Raw genomic sequence first — 19,004 nt, 5'->3', positions numbered from 1 at the left:
AGGCTCTGCTCAGGTAACTGCACACAGCCTGCAGCCCACTCCAGTTTTGCTGATTGCCTTTGAGAAGGCAATTGGCAGAAGCAGCTGTTGTAATCACGTGTATTGTTCCAAACCGTTTTTTCTAGTCTCTGTTAAAAAAAAGGCTATTCCTTTATTTGTTCCCAGGACCTGTTTATAACTTTTATCTGCCTTCTATCAAGGTGCAGGTTATATTGCTCTCGGATCCAAACCCAGCTACACACAATGACCAGAGTAGAATTCAGTGTAATCACTGGCAATATTATTAGAAATTCATGTTCTGGAAAAAAGATGTAAAGGTTCCCTTCCATGCAGATGGCATTTCATCCACTAAATTGATCCTGATTTTCGTAAATCATACATGATAAACACCTCTTGAGGTTGAAACCCTTGCTTCACAGGTGAGGTACAGCTTAGCCAAAAACAAGACACTATTCCCTTATTCTTCTGGCTGCAAATCTCTTCAAGTCTACTCTTCCATTTCCCTCAAATCCCACAAAACTTTCCTTTATTATTTCAGTGATTACCATAAAATGAAAGTACCCCCTCAAAGAAACAATACACACTTCTAAGTCATAATTCTGTGGATTGTTGCTCTTACATGGCCTGGTTTGTTCTTCTCTGTCACACATCTGTTTATGAGAATCCCTTGTTAGAATATCCTAAACTTAGAATATTCTGCTTAACAGGAATTGTACTGAAAAGTTTTTCATTTTTTAGCAGTCTTTAATCCATATTTAGACAAGTTAAAATGATCTGGTTTTTAGCTGCCTCACAGATTTCTTAACAACCTCTGTAGAGTTCAGAGGTATTTAGACCTTTAATACCCAATGAGACTAAAAGCAGAGCTATAGCCCCCTGCAGCAATTAAGTTACAGCAGAAGTAACAACAGGATGCACTAGAAACAATCAACCTGGATACTTTATTTGAGACAGAAATAAATCCTTCTTCTCCTGTCCTCCCACAACACATCTGATATGTGAAGAGAGGTGTGTAGGGACACCCCTGCAGCAGTGTGTCCCTCTCCTCTCCTCCTAAAGACCAGAGAGCTTCTAGTCTGACTTAGGGACACAGGCAGGTGTCATGTCCCAAAGCATTGTTAATTTTACCAGCAGCCCAGCAAAACCAGTGGAACACAGTGAAACTTGGGGTTTGTGGTGCTGACAGATGTGTTCTGCCCAAATCTAGCTATGATTGCTGCCTGCTGCCAGCACTGGATGCTTAACCTTTGCATGTCCCACAGCAGAGAAGGCAGAAAACAAGGCAGGACATCATGCCCTGGCAGCAGTGTCCCAGCCTGTGGCTGGAGTCAGTGCTGTGAGCCTGGTGCAGCAGCCAGAGACCCCTGTGAGCTGAGACATGGACTGTCACCTGCTGTGGCCCTGCCAAGGCAGCACAGGGAGGGGGCAGCTGCTGGTTACCCTCCGGAGGGGTCACCAGACACAGCAATCCTCAAACTGGAGCTGGGAATTCCAGCATAGGTGAGTGGAAGTGCCCTGGCACAGCTGGATGGTGGGAGTGTCAGTTCAAGGACGGCTAAAACAAACAAAGAATGCATTCTTTATGTGAGGCCAGAGACCACATGTCAACACTTGTTTATGTTTGAAGTTCCTTATTTGAGAGTAAAGTCACCTATATTTTTTTTTTTTAATGTAATGAAACTGAAATATGGCCAAAATTGAGATTTGATCACTGTGCTTGCCCAGCACTTAGAATGGTAAATCTTTCTTTAACAGATTTAGCCCTTTTGGATAGCAGGCTTTCTAAGGGTCTACCATGCTGTTAAACAAGAATAAATAGCACAGTGAAAAGTGGTTTAATACCAGGCAGACTAAAAAGGCCAAACAGTTGAAGTGGACAGGGGAATTTTGCTGTGGTTGCTGTTTTATTCATGCACACTCCACTCTGGTTCCAGTCTTTAAAGTCGTTGCATCTTTCATCATGTTCCTTTCAAAATTAACCCGTTATTTATTACCTACCCATACACAAACATCCCACCAGCAGAGCCACTGGGTAGGTCTGATACCACACTCAGGAAGCTCCTCTTTACACATCCATGGGATTCTTTCCTCACATAAGGAATGTCAGAAGAAGAGAAGGCAGGCTTCCTAATTAAAAATTCTTCCTGAGATGCAGTGCACATACAAGCACTGGAGGGGAAAAGCACTTTGTTGTCCAAGCTAATTAAATGCTTTTTCATTCTGCTAAACCTTCCTTTGAGTGCACAAATGAAGATCATTTACAACGTTGCCTCCTTAAAGCTGTGGAGAAAGCAACCAGTTTGTGTCACATAAACCACCAAAGCGCCATTGGATGGCCACTGCCATTGTTTCCTGACTGCAAACAAACCTTGAGCCAGTGAGCTCTAGCTGTTAACCAGCTGTGCCCTGAGCCACTGAGCACCCCTGGGATGGGCTGCTGCTGCTGCTTCAGTCCCTCCAAAGGGAGGGTCTGAAGCAGGGTCTGAACTCTGCCACAGGGCACCAAGGCTGTCATGCACATCACAACAAACAGCAGAGACTTGACTCACCTGACAAAAACTCTGTGCACAGAAAAGCAGAGCCAAACCAGCACCTGAACATGGGAAATTTGTGCCCCTAGATTTAGTAAGGACTAAATCTAATCCTTAGGACACACCTGCACTGGTCAGTTGGGTGAGTTGAAACCCTATTTTTAGCCATTTGCAAGGCCATGATAGATGAAAGTAGAAGCTGTGACTTCCAATACTTACCAGAGCTGAGTTATTTCATCACCAGCTGAGTTACTTGCCATCAGGATGCGGTCAATGACAGACCTGAGCACACAGTGCCCTTCCAGCACCAGAACAAGCACAGTTGCCACAGCACCCAGAGCTTAAACTGTACATAAATGGATACCCTTGCTATACTCAGGTGTGAAGGTTCCCATTCCCATTGCTCAGAGAATACAACTCTGAAAAAGAGAGGCAATTCAGCACTGGGGGGAAAAGGAAAGAAGTGGAGAAATATTTTTGAAACTTGTCACAGAGGAACCGAAGTTTCTAAACTAAGGATGTTCTTTCTGCTTCGGCTGTAAGGGGCTTAAAGAATGATGAAATTTGCATTCTTATCTTTATCCCTTTCACTTTCTCCAAACACTCCTAGATGTATAAATATAGAATAGACTGCCAACAAGAGCCAGGAGTCTGAATATTTTATGCAGTAGGCAGCAGATGAATTACATCTGCTTTCCTACAGTTCATCAGAAGTGAAACGTGCTGTGTTATCCCAAGTCTTACCTTGGCTGGAATTTCACCACTGCTTCCTGGCATTTCAAAGCCACGTTCTGTGCATAGTTATTAGCTGAGCATCCAGCCTTCCCCTGCCACTCTGAGAGGCCTGGCAATGCACACTCCAGCTCCTGCACAAAGAGAAACAAAAAGAAAAGCTGAATGAGCCCTGTCAGTAGCAATCCAAGCTTGGCTAAATATTTTGCTTCAGGAAAAAAATGCTGCATGAGACCAGGTGCTGGTTGAGGATCTTAGTTATTTTTTGGTAATAATCTTGAAACAACTGGAGAATACAGAAGATAAAAGAGTCGAAAAAAAGTAGTAGGTTATTTCACTGGAAAACAGTTTCTGAAACCAAAGCAGACTATAACTTTTCTGTTCATTACTTAAATAACAGATTTCAGCTTCAGAGCTAAGAGGTTTTGTACAAAGAATTAATTGGAAATTATTTACTCACATGTCAGAAAGATTTTATTACTTGGGAAACATCAAAAAATCTGGCTGACAAAGGTGAGAGCAGTTAAATATCACTTACATAAGATATGTAAAATTTAACCATTTGCCTCTTTCCCTTTCCTATCATATGTGTAGCTTTATGAATAGAGTATTACTCTGGGAGGAGGGAAAGGCAGTGAGAGAAAAAAAAGTCACATCACCCAATCTGCTGCACAGAAAATAAAAAAGGCAATTTAGTCCAAAAAACTGAGTCAAAGAACAGGAATGAGAAAACTATCCATTCAACTCCAAGCTTTTGAAAACCAGTTGTAGGGCTGTGAAAAGATGTGTTCGGTGCATTTTAATTTCCTTACATATGAAATGGGTTGCAATATTTCCATTGCACTGCAATGAAATTAAGATCTTTGAAAATGTGATAATCAAAGCGGGACTTTTTTCCTACCTCTTTTTTAGCTTTTGTAATAAAATATTTTAGTCTAATAGTTAAAAAAATTAAAATACAATTCGCTCTGCAAAACAACTGAGCTCCTTTTCCTGCTAAAGCAATGTACCTGACTTTGCTCAAGAGACAAACTTGGCTGAATGCATAGAAGTCAAAAGTTTGAGTAGGACTCTTCAGATGGGAACTTGCAGGGCAGGGAGAACACAGCAATTCTAGGTGCTTTCTGCTGGATGGAGGGAAAAGCTGAGGACCAGAGCACTGGCAATAAGCCTTTGCTTGCAGTCTTGGTGTTAGAGGACCCGGGTGGCTTTGGGTTGTTTCTGGGTTTTTTTTCTCTTTTATGTCTTTGTTGCTACTCAAAAATCATGTCATTAGGGTATTAGCAAGTCACACTAGATTCCTGGATGGAATCTCTGTTTCTAAAGAGCAGTAAAATCCTGATGTGTCACAGGCACCTACAGCAGAGCCCCATCTTCTACTGCATTTTTGTTTCTTTTCACTAAAGAGGGTGATTTCTGCAGTGAAACTGCATCATAATAAACATTAACAGAGTATACTCAGAAACCAAAGCAAAACTTCCAGACTGCCTGATGTGTTCATGTGTTTTTTGCAGCTGATGTGTCAATATCAGTTCTGGCTTTTTGATTACTGCACACTTAAAATCATAATTTTAATGTCAAATTATTGGAAGTTCTTTGACATACAAGTAATTTGATCATTTATACTCAAAATACAAAACTTACTCAGCACTTTTCAGCATTGTCATCTTTAGGCACTGATTGCCAAGCTACCATTTTTATAGCCACTTACCTTGATAACAAGACTTTAAAACTGAGCTTTTACTCTCTCTGCCTATTAGCTAGGAAGTTTGGTGTTGTTTTGTAAATATGCCCCACTATCAATAGGGATTTTGAGGATGACTCATTCAAGAATCCATACTTGTGACTTTGCACCAAAGGTGAGTGACAGGAGAAAGGATTGGGCAAGGAAAGCAGACTTTCTATTCCTCACCATCTGTTCTCACACTGACACCCTGGAGTATATTCTGGGCATATGCTTCCTCACCTCTTGAAGTCAAATAAATCCTAATTAATTTGATTTGCTATATATGAGTGCTGCAGAATTGCTAAGGAAGCTGATGGAACCATGGAAAAGATGAAACCAAATAGCTGGAATACAGTGGTGCAGTCACATTCCAGCAGCCTCCTCTCTTCCCATACTCTGTTTGGAAAGGTTGCAGATGCCTCCAGAGCCAGCTCCTGCCTCCAGGGAAATAACTGCAGGCAACATGCAAAGTACAGATTTACCCTGGTGACATTTTACCATCTGATAAGTGGTCAAGTGAAGTCACCTGATGCTTCTCTTTTATTACACTTGAGTTTTTTAATCATCAGTGTAAATCTAATAAACTTTTTCTTAATGAAGACCAAAGGCACACGACCACAGGGCTACAATTGTGCCAAAAATATCAGAGGCACAGGAATCACGCTTCAGCTGAAAGCCTTGTAAAGCTCAAAACCCCATCTTCTTGATCACAGCTGTCTGTTCCATCTCAGTGACCTTTCTACAGTGGAAACCCCTTGGATTCTCACAACCAGAAAGGCACACAAAAATGGCTCCCATCCAAACAGACTTTAATCCTTCCAACACACGCAGCAAATTTATTCATCTCCCAACAACCTCTTCTAATTTTAAGGGGACAATTCTCTGTAAAAGAAACTTATTGGCTTATAACACTTAAGAGGGAATAGCAAAGAGTTCCTTGGCTTATCAGAGCAACACCTTTAACAGAGATTCTGTCACTGCTCTGGTGTCACTCTTTCTGATGCCACAGAGAAGTCAGGCTGGGGAAATGAGGAGAAAAAGCGCTCTGCCAATAATCTCAGGAAAGCAAGGATGAACAGTTCAATCATGATGTGCAGTGCATCCTGCTTTTCTTTCATAAATGCATGTGCTCAGAAAGTGCTGTTTGTCAGCTGCTTGGGAGTACATCATTTACCCCATCCAGTGGCTTGGTGGCAAGGGGTTTCACCAAGGAAGGTTGATGCACTTACAGTGTTTCACCACTTCTGTCTCTCCTGATTCAAACCCTTGCCTGGCACCATTTTTACTTCCAGAGGCTGCATACTTAAGTCATGCTGGTGTTTTATGGCAGTCTAATTATATACTCAAAAAGTTTCCCATGAAAGAATTTCACCATTTCCAGTTAACCCCCTGGGGCCATGTAAAATGCCACAGTGCAGCAAGTCTCTGCTGTGCTGGCTTTTGTTGGGTGAGAGGTACAGGCAGGACACACACAGGAGGCTTGGAGGTGGCTGAAAAAGCAACAGATGACCTCTGAGACAGACCTTGCCCCATTTACTGCTTTTTCATGACTCTTCTTCCTGATCTACCTCCAATTGCTCTTCACAGGGCAAAATTCTTATCATTTTTTTCTGTTCAGCTGATAAACATACCCACCTCATCTCCCTACAGATTAAATAATATTTCCTAGGAATGCAGTGCAGTGGCAAAAAACCTTCCAGTTATTGCTTTATTTCTGGATCAGCTCCAGAAGAACAGGCAGGAATTTTAGGGCAAGGGTTTGACATTAATATTCTGAAAGAGGCTGTGATAATACCATTTACCATTTGGTTTTCATTTTGCTTCAGGGATTCAAAAAGACAGTTCTCACTTAAAAGGTAAGACATTCTGTCTAAAATTATGAAATCCCATTCTAAACTTGATCCAAAATAATTCCTAGTCTATGATAGGTTTGAAGTACTTCAGAAAGAGCTCTGCAAATTTCTATCCACAAACAAGAAGGGAAGAGAGACAAAAAGTAGCCAAATACATTATACAGCCAAGATATGGAAATACAGACATCTGTATTTGTGTATGCACAATTTTATGTAAATACAGACATCTGTATTTGCAGATGTCAGGCCTTGTGCCTAATGCAGACCAACAAATCTACCAACATTAATATTAACTATCTTGGATATGAGGATATTTCAGCCTTGGGGGTTAAATATGCTCCAGAGCTCAACCCCTTACACTGCACATCCAACATGACTTGGGAAGCACCAGGGAAGAACAGAGGCATTTTCAGCAGCTGCTGAGAGGTGGAATTCGGGAGTCAACAAAGCAAACATACCGCCAGAGACAGCAGCAGAAGTTTCCTCATTTCTAGTCTTCCTTAGCACCTTTTACAAAATTTGCAGTTCTGCTCCCCCCAGCTCAACCTAGGAAGATGGTGGGGGATAGCACTGCTACCAGTATTCTATGCACTGCTGTGGTCTTACTATTTAAATATGAGAAAAACAGAAATTAAGATGAAGGTGAACAGTGAATCCCTCTATTTGCAGCCAACGTACCAGTAAAGGAGGTCGTTGATCAAATAAACAAAACAGAAACTGTCTAAATAAATATTTGCACATCTTCAGCTATGCTCTCCACTCACTTCTGAAAGCAGTTGCAGCACAACCCACTGCAATTCCCTAGCAGAAAGAAGCTGTTATTACAGGAGGGTTGCAGACTGCAGGTCCCTGGAAATCAGGGTAGATTACTGTGGGGTCTCAAATCACACCATGAATTACGAGGGAGTCCATCTTTGCATTTCAAAACTTTCTTAGACATTGTGCCACAAGCATCCCCCCGTAAATTTAATTCTTTACCTGATTTTCCTCATGGCTTTTTCCATTTTCTAGCTTTGCAATGGGCTTAGGTTTCCTCAGCTTTAAGTTGCCCATTTCGGGCTTTGGAGTGCAGTCAGTTAAAACCTGCTGCTTGTGCTGCTGGGTGTCTTGCAAAGGCAGCTGCCTTTCCTCTAAGACAGCAGAGTTGTCCGGGTAATTTTCTTTGTTATCATCATCTCTGTAAGAAAATAAAATTGAAATGCATCAGGCAGGATTTTAGACATCTGTCAAAACATTATGAAGGAAGAAGAGCAACAAGTTCTTAGCTATTTATGGCATATAGCTTTTACTAAATTTAGTGGTCTACACATCAGTTATGGATCTAAGTTATCATTATTACACACTCAACTGTGGAGCTACTTAAACGTTAGCTTTAGAGGCACTCTTGGGCTTCAGACCTACAGCTCCCATTCCCCAAAAAAAATCTGAAACTCTCTTTTTCATGCAGAAGATTTCCCCCATCCAATGATTCACAGTAACCTCACAAAAATATCATCACAGACAATAATTCCTCTCAACAGCACACTTCCTTTCTGTTGGTCTCTGGCTTTGAGGGCCATTGCACAGAAGGAAGGAGAAAGCCACTCAAAGTAAGATCTGAACAGCCAGGGATGTGTTTGCAAAAAATATCCTCCTGTGTAAAGAGACATGTGGTGGTTTAAACATACACTGTTACTCATGGATGCTTGATCTGGGACCTGGGACAGACATTTTCAATCCCCACCCAGACTACAATGTGCAAGCTCTTTCCAAGGAGACCTTGCTAGTGTCACCCACACCCAGTCCCTCCAGCCTTAGCCTGCTCTCATGCCTTCCATGGGGAGCACCTCTGCGGCACCACGAAGTTACCGCAGTGCAGGGGCAGGGTGTCTCAGGAGCTGGCAGTGGCTTTGCTGCTCCAAAATCTCTGGCTGGAGTTGGTGTTCAGCTGGGATTTCTGTTAGCTCCAGCTGGCAGCATCCTAATGGTTAGCTGGGAGATGACCTCTCTCCTGCTGTGAAACTTCCATAGCTGAGGGAGTCAAGGGCTATTTGAATTAAATCCCCCTGAGATTCATTTATTTTTTTCCAGAAAGCATAACTTGCTAGTTCAATGTTTTCTCCTAAGGATTTTGAGCTGCCAAACTCACTTTCCATCTGTGGCCCATCAGCATCCAGATGGATGCTTGCAGGGTGCCTGTGGAGTTGAGCACAATTGCTACCCATGCTTTCTGCAAGTGTGCTCCATGGCAGTTGTTATAGTTACAGCTTTATAGCCCATGGGCACCCCAACAATGTGTAACAGTGTTGCTAATTTTAAGGTATCCTCTGATTTTAAGATCTTGCTGAAAGGTTAAGTTGCATACCCTAGCAATCAATATGTACTAACAGCCATGAGAGAGGCATGCCTCAAGAATATTTCAGTTAAATTACAATTTAAAGGATTTCTTTTTCCCAGACACACTCAGCAATGAGCATATCCTTGCACAGTTGCAAAACTCTGCTTCCTACTGCTTTGCACCAGCTGCTGTACACTAAAATTCAGTGTATAAGCGCCACAGCTGCATCTGAATGATGTGAAGTCAAGAATACAGACCATAACATATTTACATATATAATAGTAACAGTAAATAATCTTCATATTGATCACCCAAAAGTGCACAAGATCAATACATAATTTCCCAGAAATTACTAACAGCTTTTGCAGGTAATACCCCAGAAATTCTGCACTCCCTTGAGAATAAAGGCTTTTTTCTAATGGTTTAACAGAAGCAGTACAGCTTCACTTGCTGCCAATGGATTTCAGACAAAGTTTACAGGAGAGTACCTGGGACTGGAGCTGCCTGCTCGATCTTCATGCACAGAGTCTGAATACCCGTCACACCTTGAAAACGAGCACAAAATAATTATTGGTTCTCTGCCAGCTGCAGAAACTCAGCTTTTAATAACATTACAGTGCAGCTCAAACTATAAACTCATTTCTTCTTCTCATCACACTTTAGTCAGGGTCATTTAATGCCATAACTGCTCCATGATAGTCCAAATCTCAGAGGAAGAAGAGGATTTGAGACGTTAAGTGTGCACAATTTGAAATATAATTTTCAGACAAATGGAAATAATTTCAATAATTACAGATGTTACAATAAAAAATCACAGGAAAATTACAAGAAACTCTGTATTCTAATTGCTTATAGTATACTTCACATCAACCTCAAAAATAATTAGACACAACTAAGGACGGTTTTCTCACAAACTCACAAAAGTATTAACTATGATAGACATGTCACCCATTATGCAGCAGGAAAAAAATCTTTAACTAAATTATGAAGCAAGAGTTAGTCTTAAAAAGTGAACTAGCAGTATTTTTTAAGATGCCTGAACAATCATAATCGCATACTTCTTTAAGTTACAAACAAAAGAATTGTCCCAAGGTCACCAAATTTGAAGAGAAGTCTAGATAAATATGCTAAACCACAACCGCTGAGAGATGAACATGACACTGTGGCTGCATGGCTGAACTTTGCAGGATGATTTAACCTGCAACAGCCCATGAGCAGCCTTTCTTCAGATAAGCATGCATCCATAAGCATGTACACCCAAAATGCGCAAACGCAGAGCCTGGTATTGCTGGGGTAAAGTCAGGGCCCTCTCCTCACCCTCAGTTCATACTCACAGGGCACAGACACTAAGGAGGCCTGGATCCCTTGAAGTTTTCTGGCAGAGGAATCTCTTCATTATGGGGGAAGCAGCCTGTACTTCTGCTGACTTGTTAAATTTTGAGAAGAACTGCCCCACTTAGAAGAGAGTACATTAAGTGACACATTCATAGCTCTGCATTGCAATTTGAAGGCAAGGGTTTAATATATTCCTCTTCCCCACCAGTCTTCTGCTGGTGTCTATATCAAAAGTCAGACTGCAGCAGAAAATATTTAAAGGGCCACTCAAGTGTTTACACTTCCTGAATACATCAGCATATGCATGAAAGCATTTGCTGCTCACAACTGGAGCAGAGAACTACAGTGGCAAATCACCCTAGTCACACAATATTCCTGCAATGAGTGCAGCTTTCCCCACATGGCAAAACGGGATGATGGTTGGAAGACAGGCATTGATATCCAAAATGGAAAAATTGACTGTAGAAATCTGGCTGCCTCTGGGTGCCAGTCACACCTTCCCCTCTGCCCAATACCTGACTGCCTCACAGGAAGCAGCAAGGGGTGGCACAGGACACACTGGAGGTTTGAATAAGGAAGCCCAGTGTGAAAGGAACTAGGAACCTGGCTGTAGAACTAGAAGGAATATTTCAGAGGGACAAAACAACAGAAAGAAAATGTATTGCGAGGAGACAGTAGCAAGGTCAGAGCTGGATCGACAGAGCTCCCAGCACAGACACAGGAGAAGGAGAAGGTGCAACCAGGTGGGGTGTGCTCCACTGGCCAAGCCACGGACAGCAAAGTCCAGGCACCCCCTAAAGGAACAAATGCTCCCTCCTGGGTGTGCCTCAGAGAGAGGAGGTGGGAGGAAGCAGCTGGGCCACCAGTTTTGCTCCCTCTTCTCTCACCAGTCGCCTCACTTGGCAGCCTCCTGAAAGACCACCTTGGCAATGGGGAACACTCTCTAGAGGGACAATGGATGGCTGAGCACAAATCCAGTGGCCAAGCCAAGTCCAGTTAAGGAGCACTCTCCTTAACTGGGGGAGATGGGCTGGCTGTAAGGAGGTGATCTCAAGAGGCAGAGCTCCTAACTCAGCACCCAGCAGCTGATCGAAGTCATAAAATAAGACACAACTTATAAACAAGTGTGTGTGACAAAATGTATTTGAGTAACTGGATGGCAGCAGATAGGAAAGATAAGCAATTATGAGTCTGAGAATACAATGACCATCATGAAATTTAAAAGATCCTGAGGAAGTTCAGAAGCAATACAGTCCAAAATTTCCTACCAAAATTTTTGTCTGTGCAAGAATCAATAATAACCAGGAGGCTGAGAGCTCACTCACCCAGGACAGTGTTTGAGGCTAGGACCATAGCAGGACTTTTAAAAAGATGAATTTGTGATATAATGCAAATATCCATCATTAAAGCATGGAGTGTTTTTACCTTGATTTCTTAAATAAATGTGTCTTCTGTGTTCATGCCACCTGCCTGCACATATCAAAACAAACGTGCACACCTTCCTTTCCTCTCATCAGTACCTTGTAAATCTTGTTGTTTATCTTTACCTGTGTTTAATAGATAGGGTGATATTGAAGAGTTTGGTACATTTTTTGATAGTTTGTGGCCATGCAGCAGAGAGACAGAGAGACTTTTCACCCACAAAAAACTGTAGCAGCATCTTCCTCACTCCTAAACCAACAGAGAATGTGCCACAACAGCTTCAGGTCAGAAATCCAAATGGGTTGAGGCTTACATTGGGTAGGAGCTATCTTTTGACAAAAGCAGTGATGTGAATCCTCTCCCTTCAGTGCCCAATCCAGCTACTGACTGATGGATATCTCTTATAAGTGCATCTATTATTGATGTTATGGCATGGGCCAGAGTCAGGTCAGAGATGGGATCCCAGCCTGGATGGAGTGCTGCTCTGACTCTGGCTAGTTTGTCTCTGTGTTTCTTCCAGGGTCTTTTTGGGTTAATGGGACCAACTTCTTCAACTTTCTACCATTTTCACCTTCCCACAGGAGCCATTTCAGACCAGAGTGAGCACTGCTCCCTTTTGCTGACTTGACCTTCCAGGAGCTCATGCGAGCAGTCCCAGACCAGGCTGCATGCATGGCTTGCTGGGAGCTTGGCACCCCCAGGAGCTCTCCTTGTCTGAAGAAATGTTCCTGAAGGTGCTCTACCACTGGCTTGATTTCATTCAGGAAGCCCTGGCTTTGCCTTTGTAACAAATAAAGACAGAGATTGTTAAATGAGGATGTCTAGACGTGCATGGCAAACTCTCTTGTTCTTCTGCTAAATAAAAGTCGATCTATTTTCATCTGTTTTCAGAGATGGTCAACACAAGCAGTAAGTGCTGAAATCAGTAAGAATTGTTTATCCTCAGCAGCTCTCAAAAGCAGGTGTGGGGGGACAGCTCCAAATGAGATTTAGGGAAGGCAACTCTGGAAAACAATTTTGTTCAATGGGACAATGCTTTTCAGATATCGTTGTTCACTCCCTTTTTTTCTAAAAGCACATTTCTAATCCTTTGTTTGGAAATATAAGATGAAACATGAAATCCCACAAAAAAGAACCAACAGTAGCTGAAATGAGGGAGATTCAAGCCCTCTCCATCTCCCCAAGGGCAGGGCTGACACCACACTCCCAGCTTTTATACCCTCCTGGTTTAACACGAAACCCCACAGAGATAAGCCATCACCTTTGGTTCCCAAAAACCTCAGGGGGGAGGCAGGCTTAGGGACTGTTTCAGGGAAATCTCTACAGGAAACAATGGATCTACTTAGGGACAGAAGAAAGGGAAGGAGAAAAAACATAAAAAATATATTATCTGTAATCTGGCTATTTTTCTGTGAAGGGGGAGCAATCCATAATTTTACAGACCAAAATTCATCACGTAACTAACAGAAACACAGGAAATGAAAAGAAACAAGCATGCAAGCAAAAAAAAAATCCCTCCATGATTTATTAGCTTGAGTTTAATCTTTACATATCTGCCCCAGTCACACAAAAAGTGTGACTAAATTTAAATATTAAATAAAGCAAGGAAATATAAGCAAATAAAGCAAAGCAATATAAGAGAGGGAAATTCTTTAGATCCCTTTGAAATATTACTTTTCCTGTGGAGGTTATGACAGCACTTAGAGATGGCTCAGATGATTACAACTTGGCCTGATTTCAGAGTGTCCCCTGTCCCCACACCACTCAGCAAACAGCTCACTGTCCACTGGGGTGTTTTAGATTATGAGCATTTTAGCAGTGTAAAACTCACCTAACACACAAACAAATCCATACATAATTTTCCTCCTGAAAAACAGCTTGGCTCCTTACTGCTGCAGAATCTTCCCCAAAAGCTTTTGAAACAATCAAAAGCACGCAAAGTAAAAATGCACAGAACACCAATATTGAAGTGGTTTAGACTAAAATAAGACAAAGACCATTTCATTTGCAAGAGTTCCTGGAGGGTTTGCCTTTCTAACTTTCTAACATCCTCCCTTGTTCTGCTGTCTGTAAAACAACGAGAAAAATCAACATATACATGCTTATGATAATGATATATACAAAAGGCCATCTAAGGAGTTTATGGAATTGATAACAAAGAAATGACGTCTTTGGTACTTGGCCTGTCTAAATAATACATAGGGATTTTTCAAAATATTTCCTAATGATTTGTTTTTTCCTAACAATGCTTGTGGTAAGTACAGACCATGTGTCCTTAGAAAACAGACATGCTTGTGTTTGACAGGATCATCAGTATCAGAAATGAGCAATATTTTGACAGGAGGTTCATCCGACACTGCAAATCATGCACTTAAACATGTGTGATGTGCACCCAGCATATATTCTCCCAAAAAAGGGATTTCACTGCTAAATAGTCATAGAGCATTTAAAGGCAGCTGCTTTATGCAATCCTTCCCATACAGGCAATAATATATTTAGATTACTGAAAACTCAATCCAAATATATGACAGATAGCTTGGGACTTCTCACATACCACTTACAATTATTCTCTACAGTAACTAAACTCATCATTCTTGTTTAAAAATAAGGACATCTTTAAAGTGTTCACTTACTCTGCTAAAGCTGTCGTGTTGAAGGACTTATCCTGAATGCTGAAACAGAAACAAGAAAACATCAGATAAATCAGCAAGGCAGGCAGGCTCCCTGTATCCTCCTCAGTTGTAGGAACACATGCACAAACATGGCATTGTGAGGCACGTCTGTGTGCTCGCTCTGCATGCACGTCTCTACCTTGGGCTGCTCTGCACATGCTCATAATCAAGAAACCACAGGGATTAGTCCTACAACACTCACAAAGCCCAGCCAGCAGCACCCAGGATCCAGGCAGGGGTGCAGGTAGACTGTGAAGCTCAGATCGTGATCTTTTACAGCTGTAACTGTACTGTTAATAAAGGCTTAGGTTTGCAAACAAGTATTTGACATTCTGTCCTTTTAATATTTGCTCTGTGTAATTGGCTCATCAAATGCAGGATTTTTTAACTTAAATGGGGTTGCCCAGCTAGCTGTCTGGAGGTTTTCTTGTTTAGTGGTCTCTTACATGCTCAGTTCATGGCCAAACCACAAGGGATTCTATGGAAAAAAAAAAAAAATCTGGCAGAATGGACAGTTCAAGTAGGAAAAGGTTATTAAGCTAACAGCAAGAAGTAGATGAAACCATTCCTGTGAAAGGAATTGGCTGCTGTGCTCCTGCAACAAAATCTTTCTGACCTGATGTAATAAATTCAGCAGGGTCAGCTCAGGATATTGTAAACTGCTGGGTTTGAGGCAGCAATGGAATTCCCCCTCCAACAACACCCCTTAAATCCAGTGAACAACACTCTTAGATCATCCTGTAATCTTACAGTAGCAAAAATATTAAAAAAAAAAAATCCAACCAACAAAGAATCTCACTGCTACATAGCAGAGATGGGATTTTGTTGTTGTTGTTGTTGTTTGGGCTCAGGGAGAGAAAGCAAAGCAGACAACGCCTTGTGAGCACTCCTGTTTGTGACAAAGGCATCTCTGAGACGCCAGCATCAAGCCGAGCAGGGATAAAGAGAGGCACCTCCTCCTCCTCCCCGCAGCAGCAGCTTGTGCCTCTGCGTGGTGTTGACACACATTTCCCAGGCAGCAGTGGCAGCCAGGAATCACAGCCTGACAATCGCTTTCCTTTCCCCGCAGCACTGACAATGCATCACATCTTCCCCCATCCCAGCCTGCCTGCCCTCACACACACTGCCTGCTCTGCTCCTCTATTTGTACATATATACCAATGTGGAGAATGGCATGAGTTACCTGGGGATCAGAACATCACAGCCAGTCTGCAGGGACCTCTGCCCTGCAGAGAGGACATTTTGTGAGAGAAGGGTGAGCAGGAAAACTAAATTTAATGCTTAGCAGTTGAATCCTGCTTTAAAACTGAAATTTCAAGTTTTTTCTCCTCCTGTTTCCGGTTCTATTGCTCTGACCATACAAATATGAAGTTCTTTATTGCTATTCTATTTGCAGGACAGCAGCTGAACAAAAGTATTCTTCTAGATGTTATGAGAAGTAAAAGCTTAATTTACATGCTCAATAAGTGGAGTGCCATTAAAAATAAGTGATTTGATTTTTAAGGAATCTATTCCAGAATGCTTAAGTGAATGCTTGACTCTTGATTTGGTATAGTTAGGCTGGGTTCTCAGCTAGCACTTCAAGTGTGTCATGGAAGAATCACAACATTTTATCACAAAATCCCACTGATAAGCATCACAGCTTGGCTAGAGTAGTTAAAGGACTGGATACCTACACACACCCCACAAGAAGCTCTTGGAGGAGCACTTGCAAACATGACTTCTCCATCTGCGGATGCACAAGTCAAGGTCTAATTCTCTGTGAATTCATTCCCTGTGTGAATGCCCTGTGGTGCTTTGATGCTGTTCTTGGGAAGATAACAGGACTGAAGGTCCTTTTGTAAGGCAGAGGTGCTTTGGACAGAGGCCAAGTTTAAAGCATCATCACTTTCCTGTCGTTTGTCTGGACTTTGGTGCTGAGCAGCAATTGCTACATCTCCTTTTGGGAAGCACTTCACATTGCAGCTCACTCCCAAACTTGCACTAGTTTTAGAGATAACACTGATCAGTGTAAGTGCAGAGTCTCTTCCTGTAAGGTGGTGAAACCATTGAACAAAATGAAATTTTATGTAAAGCAGGCATAATAATAACACATGCATATAAGTAAAGGCCAGGCAAACTCAGGAGCCTGTTTCAGAGCAATGCCCCAGTCAGATAAATGGAGCCACTCTTCTGGGGAATACAAGAGAAGAACTACAGTAGACTAACAGTAACATTTCTTCTTTTACCAGATGGAAGTAATTTGTCTTTAGGGGAAAAAGACCCCAGGTAACTCATTTCAACAGCAATGTTGGCTTGGGCCCTCTTGGCTGACCACAGCTCCTTCTACCTGCTTCCCCTCCATGTGCTGGGGGTGAGAGCAGAGCAGGCAAAGAGCCTCTGCCATCACAAAGGAGGGCCAAAGGTGCTTGAACCTGCATCTCTGCTTCCTTCTCAGTTCCAGGCATGAAGAATACCTAAAACTGCTGTTACCCCCTTATTTTCAATAGTGACATGCAAACCAATTAGATCCATCATGCTATAGGACATCACTCTTTGGCACACTGAAATTCTCAGTGCCAGATGTATTGGATCACCACATTCAGATGACATGCCAGGCTTCTCATTGTCCTGAAGTGTCAAGGAAAATAAAGTACACCTATGTGTGAAGTAAGCTTTGAACTTCTCCACTGAATAACAGATAAACCTTATAAGGACTTTTATCTTGAATTCATCAGAATATGTATTTCTGAAGTTCTGAAAATGAAGGTTTTTAAATCAGTTTTTCCTTTTTTCTTCTGAACAGTTTCAGTGATTCATATTTTTGCAAATCTTATGTCTAGGAAAAGACACTCTCTCTGCAGAAATCTTCCCATTTTATACCCAGTTTTGTTCTTACCCTCTTTTGCCAAGTGCTGCTCTAGCCAACATAAACATCACATGACAGTCCTTAGCTGACAACAAAAATGCCAGAGATCCCCAAAGCAAACATCTACATACATTTTGGAGATACCAAGACTCAGAAATATGTTGCTATTCACTTCTGGAAGTTTGACTAATATATCGCCTATTTATGGCTGACAAATAGATTGGCATAGAAATTCCATTCTTTATTTGGTTTGTACCATCAGGAGAATTACTGCTGGGTCAGGAAGGAGAATGAAAAAGGAATCACACATCCACCTTGGCTTTGCATGTAACAGAGACACATATTCAAAATAAATTATATGTTCATAAGCTCAACATTAGCTGGCAGTGAGTGTCTTACAAAGGCAGTGTAAGTCTGCAAAAGAAGAGAGAGGTAGTGAGGCAAAAGTGGGCAGGAATAGTTCAGGGCTTCAGCAGAACAGGAGAGAACAATAATCAAAATGTCAAAAAAAAAGAAGGAGCAATAGTGAAACTCTCCAAGCTGCAGTTGTCTAAAAAGTCACACACCCCACCACATTCACATCCCTGCAGGCTTTGTGGATCTTTGGGTTCACCTGCAGAACAGAGCCTTTGCCTTAATTTCCTGAATTTGCTCATCTCACTAAATAATTGTTTTCTTTTCAGGATGTTTCTGACTCAGACAAATGATTAGGCCTTTCAACCCCAACTACAGAATAATAAAGAATTTGCACTGGGAAATAAACTGTATTTTAAAGGGGAATTACACATTTACAAAGAGCTCTAAGCTCTCTAAGGTTCTGGGAAAGTTACTATTTTGCATGTAATATCTACTACCTAATGAAAAACTCAGTGCAGCCTATAGGGTGTGATCAGCATTTATTGCTAGACTATTTTCTTCATTATTATTTGTTATTCCACAGAGTCCAAAGTGCCTGTGCTGGAATTGCTGCATCAAAGGCAATTATATTTTGCAGTGCAGCCAGGCCATACAAGGGAGCTACCCTGGGCCCCTTGGAAGGATGTGAGAGGCACAGTGTGACACACATTGCAGGATGAGGAGCCCAGGGCAACACCCTCCAGCTCAGGGAAGAAGTTAGTCATGTTCCACTACTCAAATAAAGGGAAACTTGGAATGATCTCCCCACTACTGTCTCTCTGGATGAAGTCGAGTCATCCCTGCCAGACCTGGCTGAGCTCAGAGACTCATAAAAATACAGAGCAAATTTGTTTTTCTTGGAGCATGTGTGCTCCTGCCAAGAAACAATACCCCGAAGTGCTCCAGCCATCCTTCACCTCCCTGCTGAGCTGTACCCACAAGGAGGTGCAGAGTCCCACCTGATTGCATGCACAGAGTTTGCTGCCACAAACACCTTCAGCTCCCCTGCTCTGAGGAACAGCTAAATATGCTTCCTTGGCGGGTCACACTGCTACTTCTGAGGCCACACTTCTGACTTTTCTTTAGGCAGTAAAGCACTAACTCACTTCTGACTTTAGCAAGTCTGTTGTCTTCCCACACACAGGATTTTCTTGAGGGGTAAAGGCAGGAAT

At 42.0% G+C, this 19,004-nt stretch overlaps 1 protein-coding gene across 9 annotated transcripts in view; it reads right to left on the bottom strand.

Annotated features, from left to right (window-relative positions):
* The window catches only part of FAM13C (family with sequence similarity 13 member C), an 89,321-nt gene that overhangs the window by 31,658 nt on the left and 38,659 nt on the right, over nucleotides 1-19,004 (bottom strand). For 6 of the 9 annotated variants that reach the window (XM_059851150.1, XM_059851156.1, XM_059851157.1 and 3 more), the window contains exons 3-6: nucleotides 14,550-14,588; nucleotides 9,648-9,704; nucleotides 7,821-8,019; nucleotides 3,276-3,397 (exon numbers count right to left, since the gene is read on the bottom strand). In XM_059851150.1, the coding sequence (XP_059707133.1) occupies nucleotides 3,276-3,397; nucleotides 7,821-8,019; nucleotides 9,648-9,704; nucleotides 14,550-14,588 (417 nt within the window). Of the gene's footprint in view, nucleotides 1-3,275; nucleotides 3,398-7,820; nucleotides 8,020-9,647; nucleotides 9,705-14,549; nucleotides 14,658-19,004 lie in introns of those variants that run through there. The other 3 variants (XM_059851158.1, XM_059851152.1, XM_059851151.1) reach the window with 3 other exon arrangements.

This window comes from Haemorhous mexicanus, chromosome 7 (assembly GCF_027477595.1).
Source record: "Haemorhous mexicanus isolate bHaeMex1 chromosome 7, bHaeMex1.pri, whole genome shotgun sequence".
Lineage (NCBI taxonomy): Eukaryota > Metazoa > Chordata > Aves > Passeriformes > Fringillidae > Haemorhous > Haemorhous mexicanus.
Note: the sequence above shows the minus strand (reverse complement) of the source record. Positions and strands in the feature narration are given on the sequence as shown.